Raw genomic sequence first — 19,857 nt, forward strand, 5'->3', positions numbered from 1 at the left:
ACATGATGTGACTCCCATTCGGGTAGGAATAGAGTGGGCAAACACAAGCAGGCTGCAACAGAATGCAGGAAACCATGACCAGGCTCTCAAACAAGAACCCCAAGACTGCCAGGAGCAAGAACACAGAACAGCCAGGATGGTGTGGCCCACAGAGGGCCAGGGCTGGCAAGGCATGGGTCAGCCTATGTCAGGGGATTTCCCAGGAGCAATCCTTCCTCAATCAGAGGCACCAAGCCCAGGTACCAACTCTGATGACAGATCTGTAAGGCTACACTTGTTCCCACTATACAGGTAGGGAAACAGGCTCAGAAAGCATGAGGCTGCTCAAGTTTGAGCAGGGGCTGCAGCATGAGATAGGTGAGATCAAGGGCCCAGTCACAAGAACTGTTTGCCATGATGCCCTTATCTGAGCAGGACTCATGGCCACAGGTTCTTTTTGGAGACTGTATAGGATGTGGTCACTGGGCAAGGTCTCAGAACCAAGGAGTCCCATATATGGCTCTACCTCAAGAATCTCCTCACAGTGCACCTATGCCTGCATTCTGCAGAGTCAGGCCAGCAGGCAAGACCTACCACTTCAGACATGCAACTGCCCACCTTTGCTGCCCCACATCTCTGCCTCTGGCCTCTGCGCTTTGCTGCTCCCTCCCCACTGCCAGGCTAAATCCTCCCCCAGGTTTCCTAGGCTTACCCCCTGGATCCATGCTTTGTGGCATGGATCACATCACTGTCACCCTGAGCAGGCTGCATTCCTCAAGGGAAAGGACCTGCAGGTCTATTCCTACGGTCTCTGGTAACCTAGTTTGCTGCCTGCATACAGTAAGTGTTCAATGCTGACTAAACAGAGGTGGAAGCAAGGGTCCCTGAGGCACCAGGTATCTCATGACCAGATGAGCCAGTCAACTGATTCCAGGAAACCTCTGCTGGGCAGTTGAGCCAGTCCAAACTTGGGGAAGACAATGGGGGGATCCCTGTGGGGCCTGAGGGCTCTCTCACCACTGCTGTGCCTGCTAGGTCTGTGATAATCACTTCTGCAACAGCATACTTGAGCTTGGCTCCCTTCTCCCATGAGTGCCCACTGCCACAGGCAGGGGTGGCTCTGTTTGCTACGTTAGTATTTTAAAGCACAGAAAATTGGGCAAGAGAGGCAACTGACTGCTCCCAGAGCCATGCTTCGAGGGGTCCATGCTTAAAGACCCACAATCCTTAAGGACTCCAGAACTCGGGCAGTGAACCCTGCCCCCTGCCTTCTTCACCTCCACCTCCCCTCTCCCCTGCAGTAGAAACTGAAGCACAGGCTGCACCTTCCGGGCCTCCCTCCCAATTCCCACTGATCATCTCAGCAGACTCACTCTCATGCTGACCAGAGCTCAGTTGGGAACTGCTGAGAAAGATGCCTTCTTTCTCCTTTTCTCTACCTTTGAAAATTCTACCTGCCTCCTAAGGCTTAGCTCACATGCCATCTCCTGTAGGCTGGCTTCTTAGCCTTGCCTGCTCCATGTTAGCTGCTCTCTGCATACCAGCACCCCATAGCCTGCTGTCCATCTCCTTGAAGTCTGGGACCCTGGAAGGAGGGCTCAGCCTGGCCAGCACACCCACCCTCCCCCACCCCTCACACAGGAGAAGTTCAGAACAAAGGGCCAGACACTATTAAAACTCAATTAGCTTTCTTAATTCTCTGATCCTAAATTAATCTGGTTTGTCCCTGTGGCACCTGCAGGCCCTTTGCCTTCTCCTCCTAGTATCTGTCTCCTTTGTGCCAGCTAGGACTCTCAGAGAGGTGGGCAAAGCACGGGGGCTCCCTTTGGTGCAGGTCTTCTCTTCGGAGGGGATCCGGGGATGGTCTCTTCTATCAGTCTGACCCTGGCACTTATCTGCATTCAGTCCTTTTCCTCTGCTGTTCAGCTACTGGGGAGAACTCATCAGCAAGTGTGTGTATCTGTGGGCCTCAGAGAAATTTCCCCCAGACCCTTCCTTTGGCTAACAGACACTGAGGAATACCACAGCTCTTCTGAGCCCTCCCAGGGGTCCTGCATCTTGGAAGAGGTCCCAAGTGAGGGTCCCGGCCCAATCCAGAACCTCACCCTTCCTGGGCCTGGCAGGCTTGAGCCAGGCCCTGGTCTGATGACCACTAGTTCGGGAGGTGGGTGAAGATGAGGGGCTAGTATTTCCTCTGTGGACCTTTGGCTCTGCCTTAGCCGTATCTTACCTGCACTGTCTCCTTCCCAGTCCCCAGGGGGCTGGCTCTAATTCTGCCAGCCCAGCCTGGAGGCCTTCAAGGGATCCCTAGCCACCTGACAGAGATGCAGGCAGGGGAGGCTGTCCCTACACGTATGCCCACCAGTTGCTGGGGCAGTATGTCTTTGTCCAAGACTCATGTCCACTGGTGCCAAGGACTGCTGGGTGTGTGGAGAGTGCCAAGCAGTTTACCTTCCATTCAGAGATATTCAGGCCAGCTCCTCTGCAGAGCCCTCTTTGACATCCATTCATAGATGGTGGTTCTCTGCCACCTCACACTCCCTGCCTCTCCTGGGCACTCACCACTGATGTCCCAGTCCTTACTTCCCTCTGAGAAGCTCTCCCTGTGGAGGACTCCCACACAGTAGGTGTTCAATGGGTGCCCATTTACTAATCCAATGCTTCTTCGACTCTGCTTCCCCACCCCCCAGCCAGCTCCTCTGGGTGGCACCTTGCCAGGAAGCAGCCACACTGTTTGGGTGAGGGGAGAATAATCAGCCATAAACGCTGCAATCAGGGAGAAAAGGCTGCTTGGGCCCTTGGCGCCCATGCGTGCGCCTAATTGACTCCACGTGTCTGCAGCTCCTTTCAAGAGAGGGAAAGTGGAAGGGTCAAAATCTCTTAATGTTCATAATGGAAGGGAGGCAGAAGCCATTGCTAGCCCCACATAAACACCTTTTAATTGCTCAGAGAAGGGTGGGTGGAGGCATCGTGTGCTACAGGATCCCCTGTCTGTCAGCCCATCATTACTGTACCTTTCAGAGCTTTCCAAGGCTACAGTCAGACCTAGAGGCAGGGCTCCACCAGAACCAGGGGCCATGGTGCTGGCATCTGTTTGATAAATGTTGACAAGGCTTCTACTCCAGCTCAAGCATTAGCAGTAGGTGACACATGTGGCCTGGTACTCCTGGGGCCAATCAATGAATGCACCACTAGACCCAGCTGACCTGGCCTCCAGCTGCCTCAGCGCCTAACTTATGCCCCTTGCCACTCTCTGGCAGACTTCCAGATTGTGTCTTTGGACTGAAGGGATCTTCCTCCTGCTAAGGCTGTCCTATCCCATTTGCACCTCACCGCAGTCCCTGCTTTTGGGATGTCTATTCACCATGGTTGCATCTCTCTGTGTCATTAGAGCAGTGGTTCTCAACTGGGGCAACTCTGCCTCCCAAGGAACATCTGGCAACACCTGGAGACATTTTTGGTGTGCTACTGGCATCTAGTGGGTAGAAGCAAGGATGCTGCCAACGCCCTGCAGTGCACAGAGCAGGTCCCCACAACTAGGATTTATCCAGCTCAAAGCGTCTATGATGCTAAGGCCAAGAAACCCTGTGCTGACAAAGCTTTAGAGGGAGCAGTGAGTGGGCCAGAACTGTGAACAGTTCTCCCTCCTGACCCAGGGAGCAGCCCATCCCACAGCCCGTGGCACGAGCCTCCTATTCCTCTGATCACCCAGCCTGGAGCCGATTCCTGAACAGACCCAGCCACACTGCCAACAATGCATCAGTTTAATTGGGTTAGGTGGCCATTAGCAGCAAAAGCAGGGCGGCTGTGTACAGAAGAAGGTTTTTAATTTTACTTTTTAAATGATGCTCATTCCCCAGAGAAGCCATGGGTGGTGGGAATGCTGCCCATTGGAGCCCCAAGCACCAAGGCCAGGGCAGCACCTTCCCTTGCCCCATCCATGTGAGCCTATTGGCACTGTGGAAGGGCTGCTTGCTGTCCAAGAAAGAAACTGAGGGAACAGGGACTTGACCAAGGTCACTAGGGTCATCCAACACCAGCCCCATGTCTAAGGAGACCAGTGCCCATATCCTCTTTCCTCAGCCCTATCTCCTGTGGACAGCAAACACCATGTGGCCACTGATCTTAGCAAAGAGGAAGGGGAAGTATCAGGGAAAAGTTTGTATGGCTGGGAGCAGCCTGAATCTACAGTCTGGTTTTACTGCAAGACCTCTCCTAAGGCTCAGTTCCTTACATGGAAAATAGAAGTAAAAGAAGTAACCCAGTGATTTGTGGGCAATCCCAAGTGTTCAGGTTCATCTTAGGCCTGGCACTTGGTGGGCACTCATTATTTCTGCCATTTTAAGGGAAAACTGAGTCTACAAAGAATCATCTGTGGAGCACTGAAAAATACTGATGCCCTGCGGCACCTCTGGAGAATCTGAAGTACTGGGTCTGAGGTGGAGCTTTTAAAAGCTCCCCAGCTGGTTCCAACTACAACCAGGGCTAAAAAACATGGCAAAGGGGCAAAGACAAAGTATCTGGAGAGGTCTTGGCCCCTCGGACTATGGGTGGGACCTGATGCAAACATGGCTGGAGGTCCTGGAGTCCCAGCCAGGCCTCTCCACTGTCTCTATTTGTGGGGGGTTGGAAGAGAAAAAGACTTCCTGGGAGCAGGATTCCAGCCCCCTCACTGATGTTCTCAGGGACCTGCTCTAGCCTGGCCACCCTTGTCCTGAGTTTCCCATTCTCTGGGAAATAAGCTTGTTGAGCCACAACACCCTTGGTCTTGACCCAAAGAGAAGGCTGAGAACTCCTCCCAGGGGCTGCCTTTACCTGCTTCAAGGCCATGCCCACTCCCATGGCACATGGATCTGAGCCACACAGCAAAGGTGCTAGAGATAATGCTGCAGGTGGTACGACCTTCAAGGACACTGTACACACTATGGCCTTCATGAATGATGGACCCTGGCAGAGAGGGTGCTCTGTGTGTGTGTGTGTGTGTGTGTGTGTGTGTGTGTGTGTGTGTATTTTATTTTACTTTTTGAGATGAGGTTTTGCTGGGTTAACTCTCTTTGGGCTCAAGTGGTCCTCCTGTCTCACAGCCTGTTGAGTAGCTAGAATGACGTGCATATGCCACTGTATCTGGCTTTTGTGTCTCTCTTTTACATAGGTAAAACTGGGGCCTGGGAAGGGACTGGTATGGGAGCTCCATGGAGGCAGGAACAAGGGTGCTCTTCCCCACTGCACGCTAGCACAGTGCCTGTCCCACAGTAGGCCAATAGTGAATGTTGGGGAATAGATGGAGGGAGGAACACAACAATGAAGAGATGACCTTTCTGAGAAAGGGGCCATGTGCCAAGACTCTAGCTGGGTGGACTGGAACGTGCTGATTTGGGTCCATCTCTGCCCACAGTGTGCCACAGAATTTCAGCATCTTCTTATTCTCCTGGGACTCAAGACCCTATGAGAGCAGGCCCTGGCTCAGAGGCCTACCTCCTTGGGTAGGGGAAGTGCCAAGACAGTTCCCCTCCGTATGGCCAAAGCTGAGGGCTAAGCAGGCTTGCTGGGCCTAGGGATGGTGCTTGTCTGTGTTGCAAGGTGCTGATCTGGCCTGCTTCTACCTGACTCTTGGCTCTGGAAACTGCCCTGAGCAGCCTGGAGAAACATCTGATTGTCCTCGATTAGAGGAGACAATGAACTTTTGCCCTGTGTTGCTTAGCTCCCTCTTTGCAAGCCCCAAATTAAAATTCCAGACCAGAATAAGGGATTTAAATTGGATTACTGGATGGGGTCCAGGGAGAAAGGAACAATGGAGTGGGGGATGGGGCTTCAGCCCCCTAACACCCCTCCCTCTTTGTGCACTTAGGCTGCAAACACACATGGAAAAGAAGAAAGGGACCAGAACTTGATAAAAAGCAAATTTAAAACATAATGAAGATCAAAGCTCACTGTGAACAATTAGGCCCACGAAGGGGGAGGGGGGTTCTCCCTTCCTCTGAGGAAATGGGGAGGACAGTTTTATGGGCCAGGAGCCAGGGGATGCTGCAGCATGAGGAGTCAATGGAAAGGAGGGTGCTGGGAGGGCTACAGCTGTGGCTCAGTGCACATCTCTGGAGTAAGGTGGGCAGTCAGGGCCTGGGTCAGGGTCAGACAGACCTGGATTCAAATCCTAGCTCTGCCTTATCCTGTCTTAACACATGGCATCTCTAAGTCTGTTTCCCCCTCTGTGAAATGAGTGAGCAGGTCCTCCCCCTCATAGCAGTGTGCCTTTATCCATCATTTTCCCATCAAACACCATTAAGTGCTGACCATGTACCAGGCCATGGGTGGGGTACAGATGCATGGAAAGGAGACAGACATCTGTCCTGCCTTGCAGGGTATGGGAGAGGGTTAAGACTGGGCTTCAGGCCTCTGGCTGCACCTGGCCCTCCATACCAAATTACCAGGGTTGATTATTCCTCCAGGGTTGGGTTAAGGGGCTAGGGAAAGACTCCAGCACATGGTTCCTAAAGAGGATTGCAGGAGGCTGGGCCCTGGGCTCCCTGTATGCAGGGATGGTAATTTGTCACTGCAATCACTCAGCAGCCCTCTGCCAGAACAACCAGTCCTAAAGCTCAGAAGCAGCAGACCCATGGCCTAAAGGATGCTCCTTCCTGCATATCCCTTGGCTTTCAACCCATTTGCTCTGGGGATACTGTACTCTCCAAATGGCATAGGGCAGCAAAGCTAGGAAGCAGCATACAAATCAGGGGGAGACAGGGAGATAGAGAATAAGAGAAAGGAGGTATGTGGCAATATGGGGTAATGTGCTGCCTAGGTGGGGCTGTCAGACTTGCCTTTGTTTCCTCCCAGGGCAGTTTGTTTCCCCAACTATCTCCCCACACCTATTCCCAGGAGATCCTGAGGGCCAGGCAGGGCTGGAACCTCTGGGTCCATATTGGTAGGAGGCCCTCAGAGTCCACCTTCTCTGGATTCCTGGCCCTAGGAGGCCAGCCTCTCCCCTTCCATGATCCCAGCTCACACAGGGACAGGCAGGGACATGAGGGACATGAGGGCCCATGAGGGACAGCAGGGCCCAGCTTCCTGGAGAAGGGGACTCTAGTTGTCTCTTGGAGCCTGGATATGGCCTGGAATGGGATGGCAGCATGACTTGACCCGGCCTAAACTCTGACCTGGGCCTGGCTCTGGCATGCATGGACTTGCTCATTTATTAAAAAATGGATTTATTAAGATATAATTCATATACCAGCAAATTCACTCACATAAAGCATACAATTCAGTGACTGCTAGTGTATTCAGACTTGTACAACCACCATCACAATCTAATTTTATAATATTTTCATCACCCCCAAAGAAATCCTGTACCCATATGTAAAAATCCCCTCATCCCCTCCCCTCCAGCCCTGGGCAACCACAAATCTACTTTCCATTTTGTGGATTTGCTTGTTCTGGACATTTTACAGAAATGGGATCACATGGTACGTGGCCTTTTACCACTGGCTTCTTTCACTTGGTACAATGCTTCTGAGTCATTTATGTTATAGAATTATCAAGTCTTTGTTTTTTTACTTAGACTTAGCTTGGGTAAAGGGGCACAGCTTTGACACAGGCTGGGGCAGTTGCAGGTGTGCCTCTGATCCGGAGCAGCTTTAAGACTTCTTGCTTATTTATGCTTGACCCAGCTCCAGCGGCCCCACCCCTCCAGCTCTCTGGGGAGGAGGGGTGGGCTGAGTAGCAAAGGTGTGCCTGCTTTGTCAGGATAGCCCAGCAGGTCCTGCACCCCACAGAACTCCTGGGCCTTGGGGCTAACAATTACAACAGATACAACCTCTCTGAGTATAGATGGAGAGACTGAGGCCCAGAGTTGGTGGAGCAGGGGTTGCAGACTCCAGCCTTATACAGCCATGGCCTTCTCTGTGGGGCACCCAAGGTCCCTCCCCATCACAGCCTGCAGCCTGCCCTATTGGCAGAGATTCCACCATCAACAGGGCACTGTCCTGGCCAGAGCACAACCCACAAATAGATCAGGATACCCAGAGGAGTGGAAGGACCCCAGGCCTGACAGGACAGAGGGGCACAGCTGCCTAGGTCTGAGACTCTAGGTCTTCCTTCATGCAGCAGACTCCTGATAAAAACTGTCCTGCTCCTGTCACAGCTGCCCATAGTATCCATGAGTGCATCCCTGCTGATGACTGCCCCACCTAAATTCAGAGGGCTAAGGACTGTGCAATGAAAGGATTGAGACACTGCCCTACTCATAGTCAAGGATACTCCATTTGCCCTCCCTTAATGGCCCTCCTGCCAATACACCAGCCTACCTTCAGGGCCTGCACCTTTCTGTCCAATAGGCTCTCAATGTCCCCTGCCACCTTCTCCACCAGCTTCTGAGGCTCATTCTCCTGCACCTCAAACAGGTTCCGGTTGTCCTTGTAGATCTAGAAGGAAGCAGAGGTTGGAGGTGAAGCCAGAGGGTTCCCACATTCCCATGCTAGGGTTCAACTTACTCTCTCTGCACAGCTCAACTTGGCTCAGCCTTCATCCCCTTCCCCTGGCTCAGAGAGCACAGGGTCCAGTGGCCTTGTAGTTGGCTATGGGAAAGGCAACGCTGGGGCACGGCATGAGGGTTCAGTATTGATCTGTTGGTTGTCAGCAGTTGTTGTTGATGATCTACACTGTCACCAACTTCTTTGGGTGTCAGGGTCCTCCTTTCAGGGACCATAAGCAGCACCTACTGAGTCATTTAAAGTGGCTGAGAATAGTAGGGAATAAGGGTGAGCTGGATGGGAGGCAAGAGGCAGGGCACTGGGGGGAGGTAGAGCCAATAAGCACACACCACACAGCCACATCCCAACATGAGGATGCTCTGACACCCGTGCAAGTACACATGCTTACACACCCACACAGGCATGCTCACATAGCCACCTCTCTACATAGCCTCAGGCATCTATACCCCATTTGCTGGTGCTGCTCCAGGGCACTGCACAAACTGTATCTGAGTTCTGAGTGTCCTGGGGGCTCCTCTGTCATTCATGGCATAAAATATGGGGGTAGGGAAGGGGGAAGAGGGAGTGAGTGGTGGGGAATGAATCTGCCAATCCCCCCTCCTAAGTGGGTGGGTCTGTGTGCATGCACATGTGGCAGTATAAATCTGATGGGGTGTGTGTTTGTTATACCACTCAACACAGCCATCTGTGTGCACATGTGAGTGCCTAGGGGATGGGGTGGGGTTAGGTCCTTTAGACACAGCCGGGGAGTTGAGAGCAGATTCTTCAGTTGTCTTTGTTTATAGCTGAGGCCTGTGTGTGTGTGTGCGCGCGCACGTGCGCATGCACATGTGCACGTGTGTGTATATGCATTGTACACCCCTATGTATGTCTCCAGGCTGGACCAAGTCTGTGTATCCATTCAAGTGACCTCAGGAGTCTGTGCCCCAAGGTGGGGCACCACCAGAGGTCACAGTCTGGGCTGCCACTACAGAGCCATGCTACCAGGCTGAGCCAGGCTGCTGTTGAACTGGAGGGATATGGAGACAGAGAAGAGATTATGAGCAGAGACAAGGAGGTGACAGAGGCAGCTGATGAGAGACAGGCAGGGAGAGATAAGGTCAGCAGAGTGACAGAAGATGGTGGAGATAAAGCTTCTCTCATTTGACAGGGGGATGGGCTGGGGCTGATGCTGCCAAAGCCCCTGCTCTGCCTCCACCCAGCACCTGGCAGTCCAAGGGTTAAAGCACTGCACAAAGCCGGCTCTGGCAATCTTCTCTTTCCACCACCCCCACCCCTCCCAGTTTTTCTTTTCTTTTTTGTCCTTCTCTTAGAACAAAATAATTTGTGGTGAAGTTGTTCCTTCCTGCAGAGGAGTGGCAATCGGGGCAAGTTGCAGGCCTGGCTCCACGGCCAAGGATGGAACCCTGAGTGGACACTCGGGCAGGCTATTCCCCAGGGCCCAGGCCCTGACTCAATCCAGAGGCCCTCAGAATGAGGTCAGTGATGGAGAGAGGGAGAGAAGAGGTTGGAAGCTGGGGATGGTAGAAAAATGCAGGGAATCTGTGCCTTATATTGAGGAAACTGAGGCTTAGGGAGAGGACAGGTCAAGGTCACTGAACGAGTGGCAAAGCCCCATGTACCCTGAACGATCTTTCTTGGATTTGGGGACATTAGAAATAATCCCCTTCCTCTGCCTTCAACCATAGCCCCTTGAATGAGCTCTGGCCATCCTGCAGAGGAGCACCCTACCCTTCTTGTGCCAGCAGGGGGTGCGGCTGCCTGGCTTCCTCAGGGAGGGGGAAGAAGTTCTTATACTTTAGGCTGCCCTGTCAAGGTTATTCCCAGAATCCAAGGTGGACCATGTGGGTCTCCTGATATTTCTCCCAGGGCTAAGATGCCCCTTGCAGCCTGGCTTGATGACTGGGCTGGGGCTTGGGGCCTGGAGAAAGAGTAGATCTCCAGGTCTAAGAGCCACATCTCAGGGCCCCCAGACAGGTGACACAAAGTTTTGGAAGTTGAGATTTTGCCAAAAGTCACCCATCTCTGAACCCTCAGTGTCAAATACATTAGAAGAGGATGGCAATCCTCACTTCTTCAGCCAAGGACAATTTGATTCATGCCTTGAGAACCCTGTACTATTGTTGCTACTGCTACTGTTCAGGATGACTATAATTCTTTGGAAGGAATCACAGTCCCCTCCCTGCCCACCCTCTCTCCCTGCTAGATCTGCACGCTTAGAGCTGTCTAAAGGAATCTGCTTCCATTTCTAAGTTGGCAGCCTCACTCTCCTGGGGTCTGCTTGCATCCAGCCCCAGACTCTCCTCTCTGATCCCTCCCCTAGCCATGTGGTCCTTGTCCCCAACACCTCAGCCTCAGGGGTGATAACAGGGAAGCCCAGACATCAGGACGCCACTGCTTAGGCACAGCTGTGGCCAGCTCCTTCCCATCTCTCCTCAAGCACCATGTCAGTATGCAATGGACACTCAGTAGAGGCATCTGCCTAATTTCACATTTAAGAGCAGAGCTCTGGAGCCCAGATCTGATTCCTCTCTTCTGCCTGCATCTGTGAGCCCTTGGAGCCCAGGGATGCCTCAGCCATACTTTCTTCCTGTTCCACTTCTACCCTAGGACTCACCATGGTGCCCTTCTGTTGGCACCTGGTACCTCTCTGGCCACTGAACTATCATATTCCTGCAAGCCTTGGGTCCCCAGCCCATGCTATTCCCACTGCCACACCTTTGCTCATGCCATTCCTGTTTCCTTTCCACCTTTCCTTGCCCATGTAAATCCTCTCTAGAGTGAGGGCAGGGAAATATGCTGAAAGGGGTTTCTGTGGAGACAAGGGCAGAATTTCAGAATGGCACTGGCTCATCAAACTGTCAGCCAAGTCTGAGGTGCAAAAGTCCTTGAATAGCAGGGCCCTAGTGCCTCACCCTTTCCTCTACTTTCCCCTGGACCTGTCCAGCTGTCTCAGCTATCTAAAGGCACTCCCCCACCCTGGTACCGGGGATCTAACTGAGGACCTTGCACTTGCCAGGCAGGTGCAGTGCCACTGAGCCACAACCTTGGCCCTCTAAAGGCATTCTCTTCTATTCCTCAATGTAGGCCCTGAGCTGAGCCCTGAGCCCCAGGGAGATCCAATCAACAGACCCCAGCAGATGGCCCCACCCCAGGAGACAGGTCATCTCCACATTGATGTGGTCCAGGGAAGTGCTTCCTTCAGGGAGCCCAGGAGGGCTCAGGGTAACTCCAGAGCTTGGACTCTACCTAGGGCTAGTTCTCCTGGAGCTCAGGGCCCAGCTCTGGCCCCAGGGGGCAGCTGGAAAGTGGCAGAAAGGCCAGGGAATAGCAGTGCAGGCCCTCTGCAACCATGTGGGACCACATGTCTTGGCCCAGGGAGTTAATTGGAAAAAATCTAACAGTTCCCACAGCAGCGCAGCTTGAGAAGGCCCCACCTCTACCCAGACAGCTGGCCAGAGAGAGCAATGGGGCTGACAGTCTGTTGCTCCAAGCCAGTTGCTATTGGGGAGAGAATATGGGGTGGAAGGATGGTGGTGGGACAGGGCAGTGGATAGAGCCAGGGGGGCATGTGGGAGTGTCCAGGAGATGGGGGCAGAGGGGCTAAGGAACAGGGAGTACAGGGGTAGCAGAGGGACACTTGGGAAGCTGTCTGGAGCCCTTTGTTCCCAGGAGTCCCAGGTCCTCCACCTTGTACCATGTACTTACGGTCTTTACTCACCCTTGAAGGCACCCCACCCTGCAAGTTATGGAGAAAAGGCCCTCCATCTCTCCCCTTTTCCCACTGCTAGCTCCCACCTGATCCCTCTTTCAGCTCTGACAACTCCTGTTAAGCGGCATGTGCAGCCAGAATCCTGGCCTAGGGGTCTGTAGACCCTGTGGTGGCTGAAGGCTCCTCAGGGGGCCCAAACTCTCTTCCTAGCCTCTTTCTTTCCTGGTGGCTCCATATAAATGAGAGGTGAGCCTGGAGGATGCTTGGAGGAACTGTGATCTTGGACAGGAAGTCTGGAGACCTGTAGGGCAGAAGGATCCTGCCTTGTTACCACAGCTCCCAAAAGTTCTAATGGGGTGGGGGTGGGGAAATAAAGCATCTTTCAGCCTGCAGATGCCAGGATCACAGAGACAGACACCCTAAAAGACAAAAGACCTCAAAACAAGTGACATGACAGACCCCAATCAGAGGGCAGTTTCCAAAGACCTAGAAAGCCAGCAGCAGTGGGGTCTGTACCTGAACTTGCACTCAGCTGCCCACTGACAGGGAAGAGGGGGAGTGGTGGGGAGAGAGTAATACAGACCACAGAGGCCAAAGGACCAAATGACCCATTTATTGTGGAGTGGAATGTTGGCTCTGGCCACCCTGTCTTTACACACTTCATCTCACTGATCCCTGACAACTCTTGAAGAGGGTCCATTCTGGTCATCACCGTTTAGCAGGCAGGACATTGAAGGCTAGAGAGGTGAAGTCCCAGGGCAGGGTTGGAATCCAAACGGGGCCTATCTGATCCAAGCCCTTGCCTTAGGGCACACTCAGGAGTTCTGTCCCCTGCATTTATGAACTAGGGTTTAGCTGGCCTGAAAGGGCTGATGCTAAAGGACAGGTGGCAGATGAGGTATTTTGCAGGTGAGGAGGTAGAGGCCTGGCAGAAGCAGCCTGATCCACTAACCCCACCCAGCCCTGGTTGTGAAAGCAGGCACACATGAGAGGCTCTCTCTGCAGTGAAGGTGAATGGGCCCTAATCTCTGGAAAATTAAATCAGAAAACAGAATGAGAAAAATTTGACACAGGCTCAACCTTGTCTCCTCAAAGGCTCAGGCTCAGGTTCAGTCTGGGGCTCAGCCCCCATTCTGACCCCTGGCTGATGCACTGTTCTCCATATTTCCTCTTACCACATCTCCTGGTGTCTGCTTCTTGTTCCCATGAGGAGCAGCCAAGTGGGCATCCAAACTGCCCAGCTCCTCAGCCCAACAGGCCCCTAAAAAGGGGTACAGTCAGTGGACTACAGATGGTAGGCTAGGCCTCCCTGGTCCTGTGCATGTGGGCACACACTGGGGAGACAACATCCTGAAGAGGTCTGAGCAGGGGTACCTGCCAAACTGGGCTATGTCAGGGATCAGGGCAGTTTTGGGTTGGGGGGGGTTCACGCCAGTTCAGGGACCCTGAGCTGGGGCAGGAAGGAGTTAGGAGGATGGGCAGTGACCAATTCAGGACTGTAGCCAGGCAGCACAGAGCCAGCGCTAGGCCCCTGGCCTCACCCCGACTGGGCTGCTTACCTAGCCTCCTGTCTTCATCAAGGCTATTGACATAACCACTAATCACATTTGAAGATGGGAGGATCGATGGGATAGCCAGGCACCTGGTGTTCCTTTCCCACTGAAAGTACTCTGGACAGATCCACAATAGGCTATACACTGACGGCCCTGAGAGGGTGTCCTACACTGGGTGCACTAAAACCCTAACCCAGCTGCTCTGGGGCAATACCAGGCTCTGGATAGTGTGTGACTGAGAGCCTCCCAGGCAGCCTCACTTCCTGGGGACGTGTCTTACAGGAGTACAAGGGCAAGGGGCCCATGGATCCTGCAGAGCACAGCTAGCTATGGACTTCATCAGCTGCTGACATTCACCAGCTGCCACATGAGGCTCCCACGTGGCCACACTGCCACCATCTTGTGGTGGGTTGGCTCTATGGTCAGCTATATATGGTGTCCTGTCACAATCACGTTTGTACACTGTGACATTGGTTGTCACAATGTAAATAATTACCTTCACATCAAGTAGGGATTGCCTGGGATGCATGCTTTGTCTAGAGGGGATCACATACAGACAGGTAACCTAGTCTTGTAACCTAGTCTTTACAATTTGGCCCTGCACAGGTCACAGGGAAGGGCACACAGGTAGTGTGAGAGTGGGAGCAGGCTCCTGGTCTGGCTTCCTGGAACTGGTGAGGACATGGCCCATTAATAACTCTATTTTCCCCAGCCCATGTCATCCCATATCCTTACATTCCCAGGGGAGTACTCCACATTCATGCCACAGGCTCCTGTTGGGGTCCTCTTGAGCCTGGGCCAGCAGAGAAGGGCTCAGTGACTCCCTGATCTCTTGCCCACAAGAGACAACTTCTGGGCGCTTTTGCTGCCAAGTTTCCCCTTCACAAAACTCATAGGGACATGAAGCCCCTGTCATCACCCCCAGCAACGCCTCCCTGTTTTTAAAGTTAAAGTTTAGTTGACTGTCATCCATTACCGCAATTAGTACATTATGTCTAATTATGCAATTAGTGTAAAAAGTGCACTTGCTGCTGAGAATGGGAAATTACGCTGCCTCATTATGCTGTAAAATCCATGTCATAAAAAGGCTCAATCTCTTGTTTTTCAAAAGACACAAAACCTAACACAAAACAATAAACCAAATCCTCCCAGCCAAGCTGGGGCCAGGATGTGCCAACCTCCCCATGGTGGCCCCAGGAAGACCTCTCTCCCCCTGAGGCCTGCAACCCAAGGAACCTCTCAGGGTGACCTGAGGAAAGGAGAGCAAGAGCAACAGGACCACTTTTGGGGGAACTGTCTTTGCTCTTCAGAAACTGATGAGGATTTTCAAACTTTGGCAATCCAGGGCTGGGGATTTACCTCAGTGGTTTCACCACCTGCTGCTCAAGAGCAAGGACTGGAGTTCAATCCAAAAAAAAAACTTTGGCAATCCTGATTATCCATCTATTCCAGGCCTGGCTTAGAGTGACAGCTTCAGTGTGGAGCCCCACATATCTCACAGGACAACAGTCCTGGAGAGGTATAACCTCCATCTAACTTGGAAATGAGAGATCCTTCCTCTGAGGTTTCTGATGGCTACGGTGAACAAAAAGGCATATTCTAGTGCAGGGAAATGAGGAACGTTTTCACACTCTGGGGTTCCAAACTCTAGAAGCATTGTCTAGATGAGTAGTGAGTACCCTGTAGCAGGGAGTGTGCAAGCCTAGCTGTCAAGGGTACCGACAAGGGATCATCCATAGTCACCCAGCATGGTGGCTGGACTCCAGGCTGCCATTGTTAGATAACAGTATTCCAGGGCCTTATGCCTACGTGAAGCTCATCATCCCTAAGTTCTGGCTCTCTGGGGAGTCAAAAAGATGCTCTGGGGATAAGCAGAGGATGACAATGGAATCTAATGAGGAATGTGTCTCCCTTTTACAGATGACAACCCCAAATGGCCCAGCCCACGGGAGCTAGGAGGGGGCACATTCCAGTGTCCCTATCCACTTAGGTCAGCATAGGGCACCTTTCTGTGTACCTCAAAACCAAATGCTACAGGGCCAAAGCTACCCATGACCCATCTCCAAAGTCACAAAGCAAAGCTCCAGCATAGGCCACTTCATGCCTAAGAAGCCCTAAGTAGCTTCCCTAAGCTGTTGCATCCTACTTTTACCATTCTGATCTCAAATGATCTATCCTGGCCTAGAGATGTGTGATAAGGTGCCATGGAGGCATCTTCACAGTCAAGAATCTTCCCTGACCTCCTGGCTAACGTATGTGACCTGCTGCTTCCATTACCCAGCTCAGACAAGGTGTTTACAGAACAGAAAAGCTGGGTATGGAACCCTAGCATCCCAGGGCCACAGGGAAGGCAGTAGGATACCTCAACTGCACCCATCTATAATGGCACTACCAATCAGTTTTGGGTGTGCTGAGAGGCCAAGGTGGCAACTGGAGTGTGGAGGGAGGGAGTGTAGGCCCACTAGAGGAGCACCTGTTGTCTAAACTCAAGACAAAGACCCTGAACAGTTGCAATTTGGAGGCAAGAAAGACAGCTCTAGCATAGCCCAGACATATGGGCACAGCCATGGAGACTCTCAGCACCTTCTGTCCTCTGGATCTGGCCTGTGCCAGCATCAAGGGTAGGTGATTTGAGCCCGACATGAACCAAACTGCAGGCGAGATCTAGGGGTCCCTGCTGGACCCCCTCCCTGAGCTAGGAGCTACCGGCTGTTGAGGCAGCTGGGAGGGAAGCTGTGCCCAGCATACCAGCTGGCATGGGGGAGTGTGAGTAAACATACTCACACTTTCCCAACTCACAGAAGTTGCCGGGTGGCGGCTGGCTGGTGTGGGTGCCCATGTTTATGGGAAACAGATTGTTTGTGTCAGCATCTGAGCCCCCTTGCCACCAACCCTGGCTCTGCTCTCTCCTGCTGCCTTTCCACCCAGTTGGCCTGCATTACTTCCCCCAGGACTCATACAGTGTTGACAGGACCCTCTGTGTCGCCAGACAGGGCTCAGCACAGAATCCCCTGAGTCCTCACAACTGAGTCCTCAGGTGCTGGGAGATAGAGAAACTGGCTAGAGACTGTACAGGCCGGGAGTGGAGGTGCCTGGAGTGCTGGACTTCTCAGACCTGTCACCAGTGCCAGGCCATCTTTATTTGCCTGCTACTCACACAAATCTGGTCTGTCCTGTATCCCCAGTTCATTACCTCAAGAGACCTGGCTATGGAAAGCTCATCCAAGATAACTATCTCTTGTAGCGTAGACCTGGCAGAAATTTGCCTCTATAAATTCCCTCATAACATGACCTGAGGCATGGTTCTGGAACAAAGGACAAGATATGTTTCCTTCCTCTGTGTACATGACTTCTATCCACCCTGCACAGCACAGCATTGATGGCTCAGGGTAGCAACCCTCTTCAGAGCCTGGGACAAGTCCCCCAGAAACTTACCTTGCCCCAAGAGTCCCCAGTGAGGTCTCCTGGGGTGGGAATATACCTAACTGTTCCTTATTCAGTTTTCTCCATGGCCAGTGACACAATAGTACCCAGACGGTATGCAGCATCTTACAGATGAGGAAATTGGGGCAGCACAAGGGTCAGAATCTGTCCAAAAGGGAAACCCCCTGTTCTCCTGCACACATCCTCAAGACTTTCTGAAAGGCCACGCGTTTGAATTCTGGCCTTGCCTTCTACCAGCTGGATGGCTTGGCATGAGCGTTCTCCCTCAGTCCATACATTCTTGAGCTACCTTGGCTAGGTTGCCTGGGATATTCCTCAAAAGTGAAGGTCAAATGTGGAGTGCTACTGGCTTCTTATGGGGTCAACTTTTAGAGCTGCTCCCAAGGCCCTAAACATCTTTCCAGTCCCACTCTGTCTTGCAGGGACCACCTTTCCAGCCTTACAGGCTGGGAGTTTACCCTTTGCTGCTGAAGATGTCATCAAATAACAATAGCACTAATGACAACCTTGATCACAAGAGGGGCTTCCTGCTCTTGTGAAAACATGAGATTCTTGACATGAAAGGCACGGAGCAGAAAATCTGAGATGGATGTAAGCCTGGAGTTGACTGCAGCCTCCTATGGTATTAAGGGCCCCTGTTGAAGCAAAGTCATTTCAGGGTCCTTCCTGCCCCATACCCCTCCATGCATGCAGCACCATGCACACATGCTTGACCTGGCCTAGCAGGTCACACACATCCATCTCACCATATCCACACCAGCACCTAGGTAACCACTTGCAGATCCTGCTCATATCTCACATTTAGGCTCACAGAAAAAGCACCACTGTCCAGGCACTGGATGCTTGGCAGCCTCAGGCCTGGGTGAGGCTCTGTGAGCCTCCTCCATTCCTTACAAGGTGGTTTGAAGCCATGTGAAATGTTTTAAGCACTGGGACTTTGCTGGCTCCAGATGGCTGGGGCTACCTGAAGGTCACAGTCTTAACTCTTCATGCTGAACACACCACTAGAAACGTTTCTAACAATGCAGTGGCCCTGGTGGGGCAAGGACATGACCTGACCAGTAGTGGCCTCTGAACCAGGGCTCCAGGAGAGATCAGGCTCCCTGCTCTGAGTGCTTGATATAGTGTGATCACAAGGCCTGAGTGTCAGGTAGCAATAAGGCAGTGGGCTTTGGAGGCAGGCTGGAGCTGCCCACAGTGAGGGGGTGAGATACAATTGAGGACACCCACGCCTGGTCCTCTTGCTTACCTCCTCTGTCAGCACCTCCCAGATCCATCTTACTCCCTCTCCTAGGTTTTCTTTTTTCCTACTTCCAATTTATAGCACTTCTTGAATTTTATGTATTCTTGTAAGTGCCTTTAAATCTTCCATAGAACAAGTTGGAAGCATAAATAAATAAGTAGGACCAAGACTCTGGGGCTTTGCACATACCAAGGATATACTGAGGATACGAATATACTAGGGATGTGCACACATTGAGGACACACACACACACACACTTGAAACACACACTCAAAGGGCACCTGCTCACTCTTGAATTATTTACAACCTTTTCTGGGCCCTCCTAGGAAACCCCCGACTTTGGACCTGGAAAAGGAAAGGTGGCCACACCCAAGGCTTCCCAGAGCTGGGCAGGCAAGCTTGCCCCCAGCTCCTGATGGGTGCTCCTTCGAAGCTAGGCCACTCCTCTCTGTATTCCCAACTTCCCTTCTTTCCCTGCTGGTAGAGGGACAGTCCCTAGCATCTGAGGCTCATGGTTCTTTTCTCCATGAACACAAGAACCTGAGTGGCTACAGGACAGCACTTACCTTCCCTGAATATGTGCAGTGTTTGCCATGCAAACAAACTGTGCAAACAGGACTGATGGCTGCCATACCAGCAAACATCAGCAGGGCTCTGAGCCTGAACAGCCATGAACTTCTAAGTAAGTATGCTATGTTTGTGGGAGGCAGATGCTATGCCTAGGCCCCCCCCCCTCCTTGTGGATGCTACCTCCTCACCACCCAGCTCTGGGAGCTGCTGAATAGGGTGACGATTACTAAGGAATAGCTGCCAGTACTGTCCTCCATCCAAGTCACGCCTGCCCAAAACCCTTACAAGCCCGTTACTATCCCAGTTAAGGCAAGTGAGGCACAGAGAAGACAACTGAGGCACAGACAGTAACTGCCAGAGCTATGATTCAATTCCTGTGTGGACTAACCATGCACATGGACACAGACCCTGTTCAGGAACCTACCCCCATCTCCCCAGGAACTGGTCTCCAGCTCCTGTGATCCTTTTCAGGCCCAACCGTGCTCTAGACTCCCTCCTTTAGGAGGTCACTCTGGCTGCTCCTCAGCCATATCCCTTGAGGGCTAGAAAGTCAGGAGGGTCAGCTGAGTCCTGTGTTTCCAAATGCTATACTGTTTTTAGTGTCCATGGAAAGCTGTCTGGGATCCAGCCTTCCAGATTACAAGCCCCTCACTCACTTGCCTGAGGCAGTTCCTGAGATCTACTCTGGGTGCCAACTGAATCCTCACTGTGCCAGTGGTTCCATCCATGGGGCTTAACAGACCCTAGAGACTGATTCCCTGAACTTGATTGCCCAGAGAGATTGTTGGAGGAGAGAAAGACAAGGACAGACCTAAGCTGCTCTGGGAAGGGGTCCAGGGTTGGGAAAAACATCTTAGTTCTCCACTCCTC

At 52.4% G+C, this 19,857-nt stretch overlaps 1 protein-coding gene across 7 annotated transcripts in view; it reads right to left on the reverse strand.

Moving 5' to 3' along the window:
• The window catches only part of Cacna2d2 (calcium voltage-gated channel auxiliary subunit alpha2delta 2), a 135,008-nt gene that overhangs the window by 57,124 nt on the left and 58,027 nt on the right, over positions 1 to 19,857 (reverse strand). For all 7 annotated transcript variants that reach the window (XM_087186106.1, XM_087186105.1, XM_087186104.1 and 4 more), the window contains exon 3: positions 8,280 to 8,396. In XM_087186106.1, coding sequence (XP_087042232.1) covers positions 8,280 to 8,396 — 117 coding nt within the window. The remainder of the gene's footprint in view (positions 1 to 8,279; positions 8,397 to 19,857) is intronic.

Source organism: Heterocephalus glaber, unplaced genomic scaffold (genome assembly GCF_053883595.1).
Source record: "Heterocephalus glaber isolate CG9 unplaced genomic scaffold, H.glaber_assembly_v1.0 deba00001504, whole genome shotgun sequence".
Taxonomy (NCBI): Eukaryota; Metazoa; Chordata; class Mammalia; order Rodentia; family Bathyergidae; genus Heterocephalus; species Heterocephalus glaber.